This window comes from Bubalus kerabau, chromosome 22, assembly GCF_029407905.1.
Source record: "Bubalus kerabau isolate K-KA32 ecotype Philippines breed swamp buffalo chromosome 22, PCC_UOA_SB_1v2, whole genome shotgun sequence".
NCBI classification, from domain to species: domain Eukaryota; kingdom Metazoa; phylum Chordata; class Mammalia; order Artiodactyla; family Bovidae; genus Bubalus; species Bubalus kerabau.
In genome coordinates this window covers 11,293,560-11,314,852 of record NC_073645.1, presented here as the reverse complement: position 1 = coordinate 11,314,852, position 21,293 = coordinate 11,293,560, and the positions used below count along the sequence as shown (strand labels likewise).

The 21,293-nt window shown below is 39.2% G+C and overlaps 1 protein-coding gene across 2 annotated transcripts in view; it reads left to right on the top strand.

Moving 5' to 3' along the window:
• Nucleotides 1-20,663, top strand: part of ASAH2 (N-acylsphingosine amidohydrolase 2) — a 90,154-nt gene extending 69,491 nt beyond the window's left edge. For both annotated transcript variants that reach the window (XM_055560270.1, XM_055560269.1), the window contains 5 exons: nucleotides 2,279-2,374; nucleotides 4,772-4,918; nucleotides 11,428-11,487; nucleotides 14,865-14,953; nucleotides 17,181-20,663. In XM_055560270.1, coding sequence (XP_055416245.1) covers nucleotides 2,279-2,374; nucleotides 4,772-4,918; nucleotides 11,428-11,487; nucleotides 14,865-14,953; nucleotides 17,181-17,373 — 585 coding nt within the window. In that variant the 3' untranslated portion in view covers nucleotides 17,374-20,663. The remainder of the gene's footprint in view (nucleotides 1-2,278; nucleotides 2,375-4,771; nucleotides 4,919-11,427; nucleotides 11,488-14,864; nucleotides 14,954-17,180) is intronic.
• The last annotated feature ends 630 nt before the right edge of the window (nucleotides 20,664-21,293 follow it).

The following is a 21,293-nucleotide window of genomic DNA, read 5'->3' as shown; positions in this document are numbered from 1 at the left end:
ACCTAGTTACTGCATATATGGAAATATCTTTTATTCTCATTGAAAGTGAAAGTCACTCAGTTGTGTCTGACTTTTGCAACACCATGGACTATACAGTCCATGGAATTCTCCTGGCCAGAATACTGGAGTGGGTAGCCGTTCCCTTCTCCAGGGGATCTTCCCAACCCAGGGATCAAACCTAGTCTCCCACATTGCAGGTAGATTCATTACCAGCTGAGCCACCAGGGAAGTCTTTTATTCTTGTTGCTATTTTAAAATCACAGTAGTTATTAGATCTCCTACAAGATCTTGTTATTCAAGGGCATCACACAGAAACGCAAACATTGCTCTGTCACAAAGCTAGTTTATTATTCGATTACATTTAATGGGTTTCCTTTGTCTACCCATGTATTTTATTTTATTTTATGTGTTTAGAAACATTACTATTAGCAGGGTCCATCGCCTCAACAGTCTGCCAAAGGAGACCATGGTACAAATAGTTAGAAACTCCTACTAGCTTGTCTCCTGATTAGGGACATGCAAAAATTAGTATTAATTAATTGATTTATTAACTCATTCATTCAACAGATGTGTTTTGTGACAGATATTGTATTAGCCACGATCTGGGCATGACAATGGTTATGAATCTGCTGCTGCCCTCAAGCCCACTAGAATTTATGGGTCAGTAGAAGACATAAAAGACATAGAAGAAAGCAGATGATTCCATTTCTGTGAAAGAGATGCACAAGGTGTTATGAAAGCAAAGAGAAAGAGCATCGGTTTAGACTGGGTGTTTGACACTGGGAATTGGCAAATTTTCATGAAGATACAGTGTTTGTCCAAGTTCTTGAGAATAAGTAAGGACTGATTAAGCAAATATAATGAAAGTTAATGGAAGGTGTTCCATATTGAGGGAGTTACATATGCAAAGGTCCAGAGGGGCAGGCTTAGTATATTTAAGGGGCTGTACTTAGCTGAATACCCTGGGATAAACATGAGGAGGGTAGTGAGATGGGCTAAAGCGGGAGGCAGGGGTTAGTCAATGGAGAATCTTCTGTGCTATGCCACAGAGCTCTGACTCAATAAGGAGGATTTTAGGGCACTGTAGTCCAATTCAAAGGAAGGAATGCTGTGATTTAGAAAGCTCACTAGAGGTACACGTGCAGTCCAGGTTCGATGCACGATACTGGATGCTTGGGGCTGGTGCACTGGGATGACCCAGAGGGATGGTATGGGGAGCGAGGAGGGAGGAGGGTTCAGGATGGGGAACACATGTATACCTGTGGCGGATTCATTTTGATATTTGGCAAAACTAATACAATTATGTAAAGTTTAAAAATAAAATAAAATAAAAAAAAAAAGAAAGCTCACTAGGATGGCAGTGTAGAAAATGAATTGGAAGGGCAAGTGTGGAGGCAGAGAACTAACTGGTGAAGAAGCTGTAGTTATGATCTGGGTGAGAGGTAAGGGTTTGACCAAGGTTAAAGCAGTAAAGAAAGAGGAAAATGAAAGAATTCAAGAGGTTTTTAAGGAATGATGACTTGGAGACTTACAGGATGACTGCCAGATGATCCTGGCATAGGCTTCACTGAGATGAAGAATGTTACAGGGAAAGCGGATATATTTGGAGGGATAAGTTCCATGTTAGATTTGATGAATTGAAGGTTTCTGTGAATAACCAAATCTTTGGACCGCAGGTGAAAGGAGATGTATTTGGTTTTATTTTATAGTTCTGTGATGGTTAAATGGGCTCCCCAGGTGGCTCAGTGGTAAACAATCTTTCTGCTAATGCAGGAGATGTGGGTTCAATCCCTGGGTCAGGAAGATCCCCTGGAGAAGAAAATGGAAACCTACTCCTGTATTCTTGCCTGGAAAATCCCAGGGACAGAGGAGCCTGGCAGGCTACAATCCATGGGGTCGCAAAAGAGTCAGACATGACTTAGCAACTAAACAACAAGAAGCGGATGGGTTAAATGTCCTTTTCCAGATGGTTCTATAACCATCCAATTTATTCAGAATGGTTTCTTTCAAATAAACCCCTCTTTCAAATAAAATGGATTGACTCTCCAAATGGCACGCACCAAGAGAATTCATTGCCTTTAACAAATAGTTGGTGGGAACCATTCACTTCAGCTGGTAAATGGAAATGCTCACCCTCCTTTGTCATAATTAGCTTTGAATGACGTCAGTTTGGATATGCAAGATGTACAGTCATCACCTGTCACTAAAATCAACACCTGCAAATGGACGGATCGAACTATGCAGGATGGTGTCCAACTCTTCTCTGCCCCTCCTGCAGGCGCAGCGGTACGAGGCCGCATCCACAATTTATGGACCGCATACTCTGTCTGCCTACATCCAGCTTTTCAGAGTCCTTGCCAAGGCCATTGCTACGGTAATCAAACATTGTATGTTTGTATGTCTCAGGAGTGGGGAGATGAAGAGGGAAGTCAAAAAGACCTTCGCTTTGAGTGTTTGGTTCCTTTATATTTAAAAATATTATAGCTGTGAGGTATCTCTAAAAATTGAAACTGATAAAATGAATTCAGAGTCAGTTAATCATCTTTTGGTGGTGACCACTTTTTTCGTATATATTATCTCATATTAGTCTCGCAATCATCGTGTGAAGTATAGAGTTATCATTTTTCCCCATTTTTCACATGAGCAAATAGGTTCAGAGATGAGAAGTGATCAAGCTTACTATAACTGAGGGTTGAACCAGTGCTTCCTAGTCCTGGTCAGTTTCTCTCCATTTGCTTCATGAATTGAGTGGTTTATCAATTCTGACATGTCCATTTTCTTTATTAGAATATCTCTGAAATTGGGATGTATCTTCCAGTCAAAGGAATCTTACAATTATATATTAGCATGTTTTTACTTTGTGGTGGTTCAAAAATAATAATAGTTATTATAATCAATAGAGCCTTAGATTTGATAAAGTATAAGAGTTGTCTTCAAATGTACATATACATTGTATCTACCTAAAATATGTACACCTAAATGAGTTTATTTAAAGAAACAACACTCATGTAAATCTTACCTCTGGTATATAGTTTATATACAAAGGTGCATTCTGGTGGCAGAAGATTAGTCAATATGCAGGATAACGACTTTAAGATAATAAATGATCCTTTTATAGTACCACATAAGCACCAAAAGGCTGTGAGGCAGGGATGGCATAGCCAAGACAATAAAGCCCTTTCAAAGAAAAAGCTTGGATATATCAAACTGAAACAAAACCGCTATTTCTGTAGGTCAAAACAGTGAAATCTTGGAAATTTCATATGCCTCCACCTAATTAGCTATTGACTGTGTATTTGAAATCTCAATAGAAGGAATCTACTTTAAGGTATATGGGGCTGGCCAAAAAGTTTATTCAGGTTTTTTGTAACATCTTATGGAAAAACCTGAATAAACTTATTAGCCAACCCAGTATCTTAATTACCTGATTATTGTTTTATCATAATATGCCTTTCAATTTTAGATCTGATACTTTCTTTTCAATTATTTTTAGTTTTTATCATAAAACCTGTACCTATTTGTAGAATATTCAGATTATAAAGATATGTATAAACCTATAAGCTATATCTAGAGATAACCACCAGAGAAGGCAATGGCACCCCACTTCAGTACTCTTGCCTGGAAAATCCTATGGATGGAGGAGCCTGGTAGGCTGCAGTCCACGGGGTCGCTGAGAGTCGGACACGACTGAGCAACTTCACTTTCACTTTTCACTTTCATGCACTGGAGAAGGAAATGGCAACCCAATCCAGTGTTCTTGCCTGGAGAATCCCAGGGACAGAGGAGCCTGGTGGGCTGCCAGACGTCTATGGGGTCGCACAGAGTCGGACACGACTGAAGCGACTTAGCAGCAGCAGCAGCAGAGATAACCACTGTTTAACTTTCATGCAATTACAGGTTTATAGCTTTTCCCATAGAAATAGAGGCATCAAATTTTATAGTGATATTTAGGAAGTGTGATTCACTTTGCAGAAATTTGTTTCAGAATTTTATGGTTATGTGTCTAAGAATATCTATGTGATCTTGGGCAAAAATACCACTGAGTGTCTGCAAACCTATTTTCCCATTTGCAAAATGGGAATGATAATGAGTAGATTATATGGCTGGTGTAAAGATTAAGTATATAGAGCAAGGATTAAAGTATATTAAATACATATGAAGGGCTATTTAAGATTAGAGATTAGAATTTTGATGGCACTATTAAAGATGACACATTTTATGGAAAACGTAGATTAAACTGGGCATGTTATAGGCTGATCTTAACTTTTAAATTAAAACTATATTTATTATATTCATTAATTAGCACAGAGAAGGATTTAGGAAAATACTTGGTAGTGACTTTGGATAAGAGAGCCTTAACACTTTTTAAAGATTTAAAAGAATAATTACAATGTCATGTTACAGAGGCTGACCATGTGTTTCTATTGAGAGTCATACACAAAGAGAATGGTTGTCCCAGAATCTAAACTCACGTAGCATGATTCCTAGCTTACACTCAGATTATACTGACGAGGGGAGTGAAAGTGTTTCCTGTGACCAAAATGTTCTTCTGTCACAAAAGTTAAAATTATGGACATCTAGGCTCCAATTTCAGCAAAGTTCCCCTCATATTTTGTTACATTTGTTAGCTCTTTGGAAAAGAGAGAAAAAGTGAAAGTGAATGTGTGTGTGTGTGTGTGTTCCAATGAAAACATTTTGGGGTGGGTGTGGTCAGGGGAAAAGGTCTCCATTCTATATTGTATGCCTCTTAAGCAAATGCTCTCTGTTCTAGGATACTATAGCCAATCTGAGCAGTGGTCCAGAGCCTCCATTTTTTGAAGAACTGATGTCTCCATTAATTCCAAATATTGTGGATAGAGCACCTGAAGGCACAACTTTTGGGGATATCCTGCTGCCAGCGAACCCTACATACAGAGTGGTAAGACTTGGAAAGGGATGTTGGGATCCTTATGAAGCCTATACTTGAAGATGGGGGAAAGATGTTGTTTAAAAGTCACCACCTGCCTTGAATCATGCCACGGACCAGTTGTTAGCAATGATTTTGAAAATTGTCCTTATCTCTGCAGAGGCTCTGCAAACATGAGAATGGGGGAGTATTTTTTTTTTTTCAGATGGCAATTTTGGAAAAATTGAATTTCTAAAATTCAAATTATTCCTTTTTTTTTTTTAAGAGATAGACATGGAACCATTCATTGCAGCATAGAAAAGTGGTTTCTTAAATCAAGGGTGGGAAAACACAGAAATGAAGCAGGTTTTCTACCCCTAGTGCTTTATATAGATCTTGTTTCTTGTAACTTTGCTAAATCATTTATTAGTTTCAATCGATTTTCTTTGGTGTGAATTCCTTAGAAATGTCTATGTATAGTATGTCATCTGTGAATAAAAGCAGGTTTACTTCTTTTTGAGTTTCTTTTCTGGATACCTTTTCTTTCTTTCCTTATTGCATTGGCTAGAGTCTCCAATGCAATGTTGAAAAGAAGTTGTAAGAATGAACATCCTTATCTTGTTTCTAATCTTAGGAGGAAAAGTATTCAGTTATTAAGTATAATGTTTTCATCAGAATTTCTGTAGATGCCCTTTATTAGGTTAAAAAATTCCCTTCTATGTCTAGTTTGTTGAGAGTTCTTATGAGGAAATGGTGTTGACTTTTTTCCAAACGCTTTTCTGTGTCTACTGAGATGATCATGTGGCTTTTGTTTTTTATCTATTAATAGGGTGTATTTTATTAGTTGATTTTCACATATTAAATAAATACCCTTTAGTCATGGTATACCAGAGAAGGCAATGGCACCCCACTCCAGTACTCTTGCCTGGAAAATCCCATGAACGGAGGAGCCTGGTGGGCTGCAGTCCATGGGGTCGCAAAGAATCAGACACGACTGAGCGACTTCACTTTCACTTTTCACTTTCATGCATTGGAGAAGGAAATGGCAACCCACTCCAATGTTCTTGCCTGGAGAATCCGAGGGATGAGAGAGCCTGGTGGGCTGCCATCTATGGGGCCGCACAGAGTCGGACACGACTGAAGCAACTTAGCAGCAGCAGCAGCAGCAGTAATGGTATACAATACTTTTTACATGTTGTTAAATTTGGTTTAACAACATGTGGGCTTCCCTTGTAGCTCAGTCGGTAAAGAATCTGCCTGTAATGCAGGAGACCCGGGTTCCATCCCTGGGTGGGGAAGATCCCCTGGAGAAGGAAATGGCAACCCACTCCAGTTATCTTTGCATGGAAAATCCCATGGACAGAGGGGCTTGGTGGGCTGCGATCCACGGGGTCACAAAGAGTTGGGCACAACTGAGCAACTAACGCTTCACGACTAACACTTCACTTCACAAATTTGGTTTGCTAATATCTTTCTAAACAGTTTTGTACTCATGTCTATGAGGGGCATTTCTAGTCTTTTCATGTGTTGTCTTTGCTCTTGCTATCAGGGTAATACTGGTATCAGAGAAGGAGTAGGAAGTGTTTCCTCTCATATTTTGAAAATGTATGCAAAAGATTAATATTATTTCTTCTTTAAATATTGGATCAGATTTACCAGCAAAGTCATTTAAATTTGGGTTTCTCTTTATGGCAAAATTTTAAATCACTAATTCAATTTCTTTACTCGATTTAGGCATATTTAGATGTTCTATTTTTTCTTGTGTCAGTTGTATGTCTTTCTAGCAGTTTAATTTGTCTTTAGGAATTTTCCCATTTCATTTAATTGTCTAATGTGTTGGGATAAACTTGTTCATAGCATTCCCTTATAATTCGTTTAATTCCTGTAAGGTCAATAATGATGTCCCCTCTTTCTTCCTGGTTTTGCTGACTTGTGTTTTCAAAGAGCCATCTTTTTTTTTTTTTTTAAACTTTACATAATTGTATTAGTTTTGCCAAATATCAAAATGAATCCGCCACAGGTATACATGTGTTCCCCATCCTGAACCCTCCTCCCTCCTCCCTCCCCATTCCATCCCTCTGGGTCGTCCCAGTGCACCAGCCCCAAGCATCCAGTATCGTGCATCGAACCTGAACTGGCAACTCGTTTCATACATGATATTTTACAAGTTTCAATGCCAGTCTCCCAAATCTTCCCATCCTCTCCCTCTCTCACAGAGTTCATAAGACTGTTCTATACATCAGTGTCTTCAAAGAGCCATCTTTTAGCTTCATTGATTTTATCTGTTGTTTTTCTATTTCATTGATTTTTGCTCTAGTGTTTAATTTCCTTCCTTCTGCCTGCTTTGATTTTATTTTGCACTTCTTCTCATCTCTTAAGGTGGATGCTTAGGTTATTTTTATGTGTAGTGTCCTTTTATAAATTCCTCTGTTGGCTTTTTACTATGTATATTTTTAGCTATTTTCCTGATATTAGGGACCTGGAAAAGAACTCTCTTTCTGCTCTTAACCTTCCACTCTCCATACTTTTGACAGCAATTGTGTGGAGGTTCCCCCCACAGTAATTGTGTGGAGATTCTCATATTCCCTATGGACACCAATTTGATGTCCTACAATTCAATTCTGATGTTATTTACTTGGAGTTAAGGGCTCAGTGGGCTTCCCTGGTGGCTCAGATAGTAAAGAATCTGCCTGCACTGCAGGAGACCCAGGTTGGATCCCTGGGTTGGGAAGAGCCCCTGGAGAAGGGAATGGCTACCCCACTCCAGTATTCTTGCCTGGAGAATCCCATGGACAGAGGAGCTACAGTCCATGGGGTTGCAAAGAGTTGGACCCGTCTGAGCTACTAACACTTCCACTGTTTGTTTGTTTGTTTTTTTTTTTCACAAAGGCTCAGCTCCACAAGACAACACCCTCTCTTCCCACCTCCTTCTCCCCATACACACGTATTTCAGACGCCAGTGGTAAATCCAAGTTGTCACCTGTGCATCTACCAGCCTGGTTATAAATTGAAGATGCTCTGACTATAAATTGGAGATTCTCCTCCTCAGGTTTAATAACTTGCTAGAACAGCTCACAGAACTTTGGAAAATAGTCTACTGACTAGATCACCAGCTGATTATAAAAGGATACAACTCAGGAACAACCCATGGAAGAGATGCGTAGAGCAAGATATAGGGGAAGGAATGCAGAGCTTCTCCAGTCATTCCACTTTCCAGAATCTCTGCACGTTCACCAGCCTGGAAGCTCTCTGAATCCCATGCTTCAGGGACTTCTGTGGAGGCTCCCTTACCTGGCCATGATTGATTAAATCACTGGCCATGGGTGGTTAACTCACTCTCTAGCTCTTTCCCCTCCCTGGAGATCAGGGAGTTCGAGTTGAAAGTTCCAACTCTCTAATCACCTGGTTTGTTCCCCTGACAACTAGCTCCCATTCTGAGGTTATGCAGAAGCCCCCAGCCACTAGCCATCTTATTTTCATCCAGAAAGACACTTTAGTACAGATTTGATAGCCTTCCCCACCCTGGTTGAACTGTAGTAACACAGAGGGTGAGCACAACCCTGGTAAGAAAACCAAAAACTTGTACTGTGCTTACCCTAAATTTCAGTTCAGCTCAGTCGTTCAGTCTGCGACCCCATGAATCGCAGCACGCCAGGCCTCCCTGTCCATCACCAACTCCCGGAGTTCACTCAGACTCAAGTCCATTGAGTCAGTGATGCCATCCAGCCATCTCATCCTCTGTCGTCCCCTTCTCCTCCTGCCCCCAATCCCTCCCAGCATCAGAGTCTTTTCCAATGAGTCAACTCTTCGCATGAGGTGGCCAAAGTACTGGAGTTTCAGCTTTTCTTCCAAAGAAATCCCAGGGCTGATCTCCTTCAGAATGGACCAGTTGGATCTCCTTGCAGTCCAAGGGACTCTCAAGAGTCTTCTCCAACACCACAGTTCAAAAGCATCAATTCTTCGGCGCTCAGCCTTCTTCACAGTCCAACTCTCACATCCATACATGACCACTGGAAAAACCATAGCCTTGACTAGACGGACCTTTGTTGGCAAAGTAATGTCTCTGCTTTTGAATATGCTATCTAGGTTGGTCATAACTTTCCTTCCAAGGAATAAGCCTCTTTTAATTTCATGGCTGTAATCACCATCTGCAGTGATCTTGGAGCCCAAAAAAATCAAGTCAGCCACTGTTTCCACTGTTTCCCCATCTATTTCCCATGAGTGATGGGACCAGATGCCATGATCTTCGTTTTCTGAATGTTGAGTTATAAGCCAACTTTTTCACTCTCCACTTTCACTTTCATCAAGAGGCTTTTGAGTTCCTTCTCACTTTCTGCCATAAGGGTGGTGTCATCTGCATATCTGAGGTTATTGATATTTCTCCCAGCAATCTTGATTCCAGCTTGTGCTTCTTCCAGCCCAGCGTTTGTCATGATGTACTCTGCATATAATTTAAATAAACAGGGTGACAATATACAGCCTTGACATACTCCTTTTCCTATTTGGACCAGTCTGTTGTACCATGTCCAGTTCTAACTGTTGCTTCCTGACCTGCAAACAAATTTCTCAAGAGGCAGGTCAGGTGCTCTGGTATTCCCATCTCTTTGAGGGTTTTCCACAGTTTATTGTGATCCACACAGTCCAAGGCTTTGGCATAGTCAATAAAGCAGAAATAAATGTTTTTCTGGAGCTCTCTTGCTTTTTCCACGATCCAGCTGATGTTGGCAATTTGGTCTCTGGTTCCACTGCTTTTTCTAAAACCAGCTTGAACATCTGGAAGTTCACGGTTCACATATTGCTGAAGCCTGGCTTGGAGAATTTTGAGCATTAGGGAAAAGGGATGGGGGGAATAAATTAGGAATTTGTGATTAGCAGATACAAACTACTATGTAGAAAATAAACAACAAAGTTCCACTGTATAGCACAGGGAACTATATTCAATATCTTTTAATAACCTGCTGCTGCTAAGTCGCTTCAGTCGTGTCCGACTCTGTGCGACCCCATGGACAGCAGCCCACCAGGCTCCCCCGTCCCTGGGATTCTCCAGGCAAGAACACTGGAGTAGGTTGCCGTTTCCTTCTCCAATGCATGAAAGTGAAAAGTGAAAGTGAAGTCACTCAGTCGTGTCCAACTCTGTGCGACCCCATAGACAGCAGCCCACCAGGCTCCTCCGTCCATGGGATTTTCCAGGCAAGAGTACTGGAGTGGGGGGCCATTGCCTTCTCCTTTAATAACCTATAATAACCTAAAATGAAAGTGAATATGAAAAAATATATAATTGATCACTGTACACCAGAAATGAATATAAAATTGTAAACTGACTATATTTTAAAAAATAAAATTTAAAAGTGGTTATTTTTGATAGTTTTGTCAATATTCATAGTTGCTTTTCAGGGAAAGGACATACTGACCTCATGCTGTCATGCTGAATGGACATTTCTCACCATTTGAATTGGCACATTATATCTGTAGTGGGGTTGTCTCTTGTTGTTAAGATGAGTGTGAGTGAACAGGAATTGTGATGGTAGGAAAAAAATCAAGGACAAGAACATGTAAGGATTAGGAAAATTTGGCTAATCATGAAAATTTTATTTTTTAAGTGAACCGTGGTATGGTTTGCAGGGATGATTGCTCTATATAAAGAATAGAGTGATTTTTGCAGAAAATTCTAACTGCTGTTGAAACATTTTTCTAGCCATTGGTGAGGCTGGCTAATTTGATAATCTCACTGGTGAAAATGAAGAAAATTAGAAAAAATAAATTGATGGTAGTTATTCAGGGGAGTTAACAGTAAATAATTGAGCTGCACATCTCTATTTAGATGGTCATCATTGATTATGAACCCATGGAATATTTTTATTAAAAAATGTTTTTAATATGGGCTAGGTCTTGGAGAATAGGTAGGAGTTTATAGTGCCCATCAAGAGACCTGGGTCTCCTGCATTGCAGACAGGTTCTTTATTGGCTGAGCCACCAGGGAAGCCCCAAGACATACCACCTGTAGGTATATGGACTATAGAGGGCTTAAGGTGGAGCAGCAGGTGGGAACTTACCTGTAAAAGGTCTTGTATACCATGGTAAGTCATGTGAAGACTTGGTAGTTTGTTATTTAAAAATATTTTTTGATGTATAAATGACATACAGTAATACATCTTTAAAGAGTACAGTTTGGTAAGTTTTTACTATTAAGGGCATCTACTTCTTGAGTAATCTTTACTAATTTCTATATCTTGAGGAATTTTTCCATTTCATTTCATCTAAGTTATTTGAATTTGTAGATATATAGCTCTATATCTTCATCTATATCTGAATCTACGAAAAGCAAATTATTGGTCCAAAATTCTGAAGTAATTTACTGGGTCCAAATTCCTGTTCCCATTGTTACAAGGGTATGTTCTCTCATATTCTCAGAAGATTCAATTAAATACAATATAATCTCTACAGGTACCCAGACTCCTAGGAATGTTTCATAAATAATGGCCCAAATATGAGCATGGAAAAGTACTATTATTAGAACTCATGAAATCAGTTTTTATTTTCAGGGAGAAGTTGTTGAAGTTACCTTTGTAGGTGCTAACCCAAAGAATTCAGCAGAAAACCGGGTAAGCATTAATGATTCTTTTTACGAATTTAAGTCCACTTCTTTAGCCTTTCACTTGCAGATCCCTCTGAAGATTAAAAAATAAAGATAAAATGTTTCAACTTGCTTTTCATTGTATTTTATAGGTGTGAAAATTTTCAGGGGGAACAGTTAATGTAGAGTTGGGTCTAAAAAGATAGACGCCAGGAAATATTTAATTGACTCTACTTAGGACCACATAGAGCACAATGCATAGAAAACTGCGTGGTCTCTTGAGATGATGTAGATTTGAATACAATTCCCATTTATGAATCCCAATTTTAAAACTCTACTGAATTTGGTTAAATAATCCAAGGGCCAGTGTGAAGTGTATCTTTGGTTCCTTTTCACCCCTCTTTGGCTCCTCTCCTCTTCTGCACTCCTGACTCTGGTCCTGCTTCCATTGTTGTGGGATGACCATGGATCCCTGAGTGGACACTGTAATGACTGGAGCCCTGGCCCACATGCTTTCCTTTTTCTTGCACCGGCCTTTTCCCTACTCTTTGCTACAGGCACTAATAGAGTGTTTATTTATTAATCTTGAAAAATGACACAAGAAATACAGATTCCATGTAAAAACAGACAGTACAGAAGTTCTTAAAATAGACTGTGGAAACACCTCTCTTTTCATGAACATTTTTAGAGGCAATGCTGTTACCAATTTCTTACATATCATTTCATACTTTTTTGTCATATATCTGTATTTATGTATATGATAAAGTATATAATATCTATGAATAAAATGAAGTAGTTTTATTCCTCTGGAACTCCCTTGGAATGTTCTTATAACTATACAAGCAATAATTAGATATGTTCTATCTGTAAGATTTCAAACAATAAAGAAATATATAGAGGAAAAAGAAAATGGGTCCATGAAAGTGATTTCAAGGTGAGATTTTTTTCTGTGGCAGAGAATGCATTAACTCTATGGAATTTCCTCCCAGAGCCCATTGTTGCCTATAATCCAAAATGCCTTTCTTTCAAGTGAGCCTTCCCAATTCTGTTTATTAAAATAGGATTCCTTTGATAAAAGTTGTGACAATGTGACATTGTCAGATATTATATTGGGAAAGATTTTTCTACTGCATGGAGAGTCAACATGCACCTGTTTGAAATAATTTCTCTAGGCAGTCCAGTCATGCCAGAATATTTACATGTTTACAGCATTATTTTCTAAAGATGTTAAAGTGTTGTAGCAAGAATGCAGGATTAGCTGTCACCTGCCATCCTTAGGGTGCAGAAAGACTATCATCATTATTGCCTGGAGAAGCAGGAGATCAAATTACTTAAAGAACTATGAGAACAGAATTAATTCCTGAGGCTGTTTTGGGACTTGGCATAAAACTATTTCTGGTACCCTTTACTGTTAGTGATCATCACATCCTTACCACTGGGCTGAATGCTTACCATGTGCAGGTACTAGGCTAAAGGCTTTATTTACATACATCATCACGTGAATCTATTTAATCCTCCCTACTACTCAGCGAGATACATTTTATTATCTTTGTTTTACAGATGAATAAAGTGAGACTGAGAGAAATTAAGTAACTTGCATGAACTAATTGTGTATCTGCTGCTGCTGCTAAGTCACCTCAGTTGTGTCCGACTCTGTGTGACCCCATAGACGGCAGCCCACCAGGCTGCCCCATCCCTGGGATTCCCCAGGCAAGAACACTGGAGTGGGTTGCCATTTCCTTCTCCAGTGCATAAAAGTGAAAAGTGAAAGTGAAGTTGCTCAGTTGTGTCCAACTCTTAGCGGCCCCATGGACTGCAGCCCACCAGGCTCCTCCGTCCATGCGATTTTCCAGGCAAGAGACTGGAGTAGGGTGCCATTGCAATTGTGTATCTAGAAGAGCTTAAGTCTGGGAGGCGAGGAGAGGATGGTCACAGAGTTTGCACATTTGGCATCCTAGCCTTGTTCTCTGATCTGCACTCTAGACCTATACACTGGGGCCCTTCTGTTTCCTTTTCCATTGAAGGCCTTCCCAGTGTCACTCTGCCCTAAATGGCCATGAACAATTCTCTTTTCAAGTCACTGTGGTTACGGAAACTTTTTTTTGTTGTTGAATATTATCCATTAGATGAGTAATTGGGGCTTCCCTGGTAGCTCAGATGTAAAGAATCTGCCTTCAATACAAAAACCCAGGTTGAATTCCTGGAGAATAAAACAGCAACCCATTCCAGAGTTCTTGCCTAGAGAATCCCATAGATAGAAGAACCTGGCAGGGGTCAGTCATTGGGGTCACAAAGAGTTAGACATGACTGAGTGAGTAATTAAAGTTGAGTAATTAAAGAAGAATTTTAAAGAACCCTATGGTCCAGCTATAAATAAGTGATTCATTCAGCAAAGGTTTATTTGAACACCTGTAAATGACAAGCTTGTAATGGATAAAGGTGAATCAGACACAAGTCCTGGCTTCCCAGGTGGCTCAGTGGTAAACAATCCATCTGTCAAGCAGGAGATACAACTTTGATCCCTGGATTGGGAAGATCCCCTGGAGAAGGAAATGGCAACTCACTCCAGGGGTCTTGCCTGGGAAATCCCATGGACAGAGGAGCCTGACGGGCTACATGGGGTCACCAAAGAGTCGGCTATGACTTATCAACTAAACAACAACTACAACCTGACCTTAAGGGCCACAATGTAAAGATTTTTAAGGAAAATTGGAGATTCATGGCCTTTGTATGTTTTATTATTATATTATTTAAATATGTGGTTTATTTGAAGCTGAATTCTTGGTCTAAAACAAATTACTATGACCAATGTGGAAAATTTTATTTTCCACTGGGAAAATCAAATCTGCTTATGATGTGGTTTCTAGGCATCCATTATGACAAAATATAAGGATTGCTTTTAGCTCCCCAGGAGTAAGAAGATTTACATATGCTTTTCAGTTCTTTTACTCAGACAGTATATACTAATAACTCATTTACCTGGAGATGTAAAAGTGAGGAAATTTTCCCATTTCCCCCCCTCTAAATCTGGAGGTGACTTAGAGAAAGTCTTGGAATACAGATCAATGAACGTGTCAGAAATGGTTGGCTGCCTTTTCTAAATCTTGTTTTATTTACTCTCTTCTTTGCTCTAATTTCCAAAATTTGCTGTCAGCTCTAAAATTGTTCTTAATTCAATTTTCTAAAGAGAAGTCATGGTTTTTAATAGACTGGATGAGTTAACATTCTGAAGACATTGCATAGATTGTTAAGAGGAACACTTGAGGATTTGTATGAAATTCTAATACGTATACTCATCAGGTCTTGGGAGGTTAGCAATGGTCAACAGGGGATTATGGGGTTTCTACACTTAGATTTCTTCTGTGACTCTGCAGTGTCTGATCAGTTATATTAATTGCATTTCAGACCCATCAGACCTTCCTCACTGTGGAGAAATATGAGGCCACATCAGCAACATGGCAGATAGTGCATAATGATGCCTCCTGGGAGACTCGGTGAGCATGTCTGTTGAATATTTTGTCTTTCAAGCCCTGAAAAGAGTTGGTTAGTAATGCAGAGAAGACAAATGGGAAGACTGGCTCACTGCATGATATTAATGATATCAAATTCCCAAAAAGCCTTCTGGCTTTATTTAGTTGATTTATTAGATTTCATCTTGATCCTATTTTTCTACAAAACAATGTGCTGTGTGTGTCTGTAAGATTAGGTGCTAATGAGGTTATGACCTCCATGCTTACAAATATCTGTTAGTTTTGTTTTTTCCCATGGTCACAGACACAACCCCTAAAAACTAATTAGTCTTCCTGCAAAGTGGTTGCAAGGCCTGCTGGGTGAAGGTGTATGAGATAGTTCTGTGGAGCTTGATATTTCTCCTGAGATAATAATGAGTCTATACTTACCATGTGTCGCATGCTTGTATGTGGTCAATGGTTCTTCATTTGAATTACTAAAATACAATAAGCTTGAGTGTTTAATTCTTGCTGACCAAGTAGGAAAGGAATATGCTTATAGAGTTTCTTCAGAGAAACTTTTCTATGTACTTTTTGTTTTCTAATACCTGAGCTGAATAGATAATATGAAGATTTGAAAATATATTTGGAAATGTTTCCATTCTTATGTATATAAATTTTACACCACGGAACAGTAGTATGGACATGAGCAAAATTTTTGGTCATTTGGTCTAATTCACATGACCTCAAACTAAGTGATTATTTGTATGTTAGTTTGGTTTCCATGGTTAATGGAAAATAGAGATTTGATCTTATTGTGGCCTATTTGATAGCCTCCCAAAATTATGGGCATAATGTTTACTCTGATCTTTAAGACTCTATGTAATATTTCAACAAGTAATACATGTATATTTATTGTTAAAATATGGTTATACAGGTAACAAAAAAGGATAATTTAGTTTCAAAAGCCTGAAGTCAGAATGGTAGTTAACACCAAGGAAATGTAGTATTCAGCCTTGTTCGCAAGCAGCAGTGTTACCAGCTCTTTTAGGGAACTCTGGACCTGTCACTGAGGAAACAGAGGATGCTGAGCACATCCTTTCTGCCCAGGGGGTTTATCCTCTACATAACCAAGGGCATCGTCAGCCTGCCCATTGTGCCTCTCTGTATTTAGTAGCTGACCTCCCTGCCATGATCTACAAGGAGCAACGTGATCTGATTCCATCTGATTTTGTCATCTTAACCATTCTGCCCTGCTCACATGCATTCTGTCTCTTGGCTGCACCAAGTTTGCTTCTGCTTCAGACACTTTGCATTCTCTGTTCCTTCTTTCTAGAATGTTCTTCCACTAGACAGGTGTGCGTTCAGTATAAAGGACATCTCCTTAGTGATACCTCTCTTACTTTCTTCATTTCACTTATCTTTTTAGCTTTACTTTTAAATTATTTATTCTTTTTGGCTACGTTGGGTCTTCAATTGCCGCGCTCAGGCTTTCTCCAGTTGCAGCAAGCGAGAACTGCACTTCATTGCGGTGCACGGGCCTCTCCTTGCAGTGGGCCCTCTTGTTGTGGACAGCACAGGCTCTAGGGCACATGGGCTCGGAAGTTGTGGTGCTCGGGCTTCGTTGCTCTGCTGCATGTGGGATCTTCCCAGACCAGGGATGGAAATTATATCTCTTGCCTTGGCAGGCGGATTCTTAACCACTTGACCATGAGGGAAGCCCCTCACATTTCCCTTTTAAAATTACTTGTTGGTTTGCTTTTTTATTGCTTTTTTACTATGCTCGTCCTGGTTTGACCATAAGCTCTGTGAAACTTTGGACCATGTCTGTCTCGTTCACTACGGTATTCTCAGTACCTCTAGCATAGAGTCTGGCACATGAGCTCATGAAATGCGTATTTTGAACAAATGAATCTAGATGCAAAAAGTGTCAAGTTGAAGTAGAGGATGGCAAGGGCTGAAGGGATGCTATAGCAGTTCTAAAGCAGGGGACATCCTTTGTTCTGAATATCGGGTAAGGCTATCCTAGGATGGATAGAATTTAGGAGGTTAGGTAGAACAAATCAAGATATTTCTACAAATGACTGTTTCTTGAAGATCTGCTTCTAGGAAGTATTTATCTCTGTTTTGTTCATTGCTATATTCTCAATATCTAGTAGAGTGCCTTGCTTATTGTCAGTACTCTTTTAATATTCATTTATTGACTACTCGAACACTTTTTAATCACACATTTTTAAGAGTAAAATTGGGTTTGTTTGTTTCCTACCAACAGTTTCTATTGGCACAAAGGCTCACTGGGTCTTAGCAATGCGACGATACAGTGGCACATTCCAGATACTGCCCAGCCTGGAACCTACAGAATAAAATACTTTGGACACAGTCGGAAGCAGGACTTACTCAAGCCCGCTGTTCTACTTTCATTTGAAAGCACTCCCGCTGCTTTTGAAGTCACAACTACTTGGTGAAACGTTGATAAAACATTTAAAGAGCAGCTGTACTCTGTATGATTTATATGACTGATTTCATGTGAATGTAATCTATTACGATGACTTCAATAATTGTCCTTTGGGGACAGATAGTTTACAGCTAATGGGACAGGTGTGTGTGTGTGTGTGTGTGTGTGGTGTGGTGTGGTGCGGTGTGTGTGTGTGTGTGAGAGAGAGAGAGAGAGAGAGTGAGAGAGAGAAAGAGAGGTGTATCCCGTTTACCTTGCTATTGTAGCTTACTTTTACCTTATGGTTACTGCCTACAGCATAATTTCCCTTGGGGCCCTGTGGCTATTTTAAGAGATAGTTCCCCTCAATATGGAACCTCTGAGATGTTAGTGAGAGTGGTTGAAGATGTGTGAACAATATTTAAACTATTTATTTTTAGAAATTATGGAATGCTAGCACTTAAAAAGCTGAAAGAGGTTATCTACTTGGATCCTTCATTTTATAGATGGGAAAATGAAGTTTTATGGATTTAAGATGAGCATAAGGCTAGGGCCTTTCCCTTCAGTCACATTTAAAAAGTATTTATATAAACATTGACCATAAATGTATAAGCCCAGTTAGAGAAAGTTAGCATGCCAGTTTTTCCTATATTGAGGAGTAGCCTTTCCAAACAGTCACCCTGGCATTGAGATGGCTGATCCAGAGTTGTTTTGGATGTTCAAATCATTTCTGGAATTGCCTTTAGAGCCCAAATGTGGGAAAGTCAGACTTGTAATATTTTGATCTTGCCTATGTTTCTCTAAGTGCCCTTATCCCACTGAATTGAGTCTCATATTCCCATGACTTGTTCTCAGTGATTTTGGATTGTTTTCCCTAATCAAATTCACTGAAAACCCACAAAGTTTTGTTATTAGTGTAGATACTAAAATGAAAGTCATATGGACTTGAAAAGGAGTCCTCAAAGAAGAGGCTCTGAATTCATTTATCTGTCATTACTTATTCGCTCACTCACTCACTCATGGACCTGTTCAATCATAGAATATTTAAGAAGGCATATTCTCATTCCCAGCACTGTACTAGTGTGGCTCTGGCAGTTAGATCATATTTAGGATGAATGTATGTGTCAAAAGGTCACTATTTCAAAGGAGAAAATATTCAATTCAATGCGTAAATTCTGGGGAGGCATTGAAAAATCAATAATCTTCAAGTCACATCTTGTATATCACCTTTGCTGAGTATTCTATTTAGGGGGTAAATTGAGGCTCCAGGCAATTTGGAAAAACCTGTTTTGAAAGCTATTTTTGGGTATTGTGAAATATCCAGTCTAATGTCCCAGAGAATAAGCTATGATGATCTGACGTTGATTGCCTGAAAGTAGTGATTGCATTTAAAATTATCCAAGTTAGCTAGGAGCTCCCAGGTTGCAAAATAAATTTCTCAAAGCTGAGTCATGCTTTTGCATGGGTATAAATGCTTTAGCATTTTTTTGAAAAATCAACTTTTCTTTAAAAAATAGCTTTCAAGCTTGAAAATAATAATGATATCAACAATAATATTTACATCTATTTACATAAGACTTAACATGCTGTATTGTACCTGGAACATTTTTTGATGAATCAGTGCTCTAGAGCAGGGGTCCGCAACCTCCAGAATCTAATGCCTGATGATCTGAGGTAGAGCTGATATAATAATAGAAATAAAGAGCACAAGAGATGCAGTGCACTGGAGTCATCCTGAAAGCATCCCCTCTTCCTAATCAATGGAAAAATTATCTTCCACAAAACCAGTCCCTGGCTCCAAAAAGGTTGGGGACTGCTGTTCTAGAGGCCGTTTCTGTGCAAGTTAATTGTGGAGGATTAACTAGTTATGGTTTCAATGGGTAGTGGTCATTTTCTCCTAATGACATCACACTATTTAGGATAAAAATTCAGAGACCTGAAAGAGTAGATGCTTCTGAAAGTAGTTGATCTCAGAAAGACAAATTATCTTACAGCTGACGATAATGTTTTTAAAAGTATTTCTTATGACTCAGAAGAGCTTTTGAATTATTTTCCACCACCTCCGTGCCTCCCATTGAAACTTTTCTCAGCCGGCCTGTGGTTCCCTGCTGTTTACTTGAAGCTGTGCCAAAGCAGCCGTTCTATTGCCCACTGATCCTTCTACACCCCACCCTCTGCCACCAGTGCTCTTGGCCACATGTAACCCCAGACACCTGTTTTCTCACTAACTGCCATCTCTTCCAACTAAAGTTCCATTTCTGCAGTTTGTAAGTAAAAACAGAGCCAGATCCCTACATCATAGATATTATAGTTATTCATTTGAACGTGAAAAACAACACATAGATGCTGATCTGATCTGTCCACATAAAAACAGATCCAGTCAGTGTCTGGGGGTGTTGCTGGGAGTGGCTCATTGGAGCCAAAGCACATGGAGAAAATGAAAATTGGTGGAGAATGTATAAAGGACGATTGCGTGTGTGGGAGAATTCTTTTGAAGATTTTGTTTCTCATGTCAAAGTGTCTGTTTTCCATTTGTTGTGCTCTGTCTACTCTGGTGTTAAGGATGCTATGACTTCTTTAAAAGTACTGAATGATCCATCTATATTTTCAATCAGTATTATGTAAATTGTCAGTATTCAATAGAATGTTTAATAAATTAATAATTGCACCTGGGACGTTATTTTCTAATGAGAGGTGTAGACACTTGAGCCATTTTTTCATTTTAAGAGATGGAACAAATGGTGGTAGATTATATATAAATCAGGTTGGAAGGTGATATTGCAGTAGGTTTTGTGGAAGAAGTGACATCTAAGCTAAGACCTAAAGAGTATTAGCTAGGAGGAAGGTAACGGGGTGTGTGCATGTGTGATGTGCGTACTTGCACGTGTGCAAGAGAAGTAACTATTCCAGGTAGAGGGAATACCAAGTAGTTTCTCAAGGCTGTAATTAGATTCCAAGGGAGGAGTGGTCAGAAATGCAGCATTGAACTTTGCCTTCATAAAAGCAATTTGGTTTTAGATTTGTATTAGCATTTTTTCTCCTTAAGACTTGTCACTTATAACATTAAGATGCCGGAATGTATTTCCCCTTTGCTGTGCTGGTAAAAGACATATTTTATACCCAAGGAAACTGATTTTGGTTCTCAGTCTGCAGTGATACTGGATACCACCCATCTGTCTTCATGGATTGTTCCTGGAATTGAATTTAAGAGACTCCTTTGCTTCTGTACATCTCATGTTTTCAAATCTTGAGTTCCTTTTGCTTTTTCATACCTGCTGAGTTGTCAAGTGTAGCCAATAAAGACCACTCTCTCTCTTTGGATGGAGTTCCAGAGCCGTATCCTGTATCTTATAAGTACTTATAAGCACTGAAAAAACTGATCCACCCACATGAATTTCACAGTACATTGGCATGCATAATTCCCAGTCTCTGTTTTTCTTTTTTTAAATTTCTGGCTGTATTTTAAGATAATAAGCAAACTAGAAGCTTGGGGTATTGGCTTAACACTAGTCAGAGAAGAACAGGCAACCTACCACCCCACTATTTGCCTGAGTCCATGATAGTACCTGATAATCAAATCATTCCTTGACTGCTTATTCTCAGATGGTTAAGTGAAGAGAAAATAAATTTCCCCCTCATTTTCCACTGTTACATTTTGTTGTTAGAACAGTTGAAAGCAGTATTCTAACTGCTATACTGATTATAACCCCCATGAGGACTGTAATTTTGACCCTTTCTTCTGCTGTAGCTAGAACAAATATCAATATATTTGTATAAAATCAGAAAGCAGATCTTTACTAGCTGACCTAAAGAAAACAGTATGGTGACCTCTTTTATTTTTTGACTCTCTGCCTGTTATGGATTGAATTGTGTTCCCCGAAAAGGTATGCTGAGTCCTCAACCCCAGTACCTCAGAATTTGGAAAAAGGATCATTGCAGATGGTAATTAGT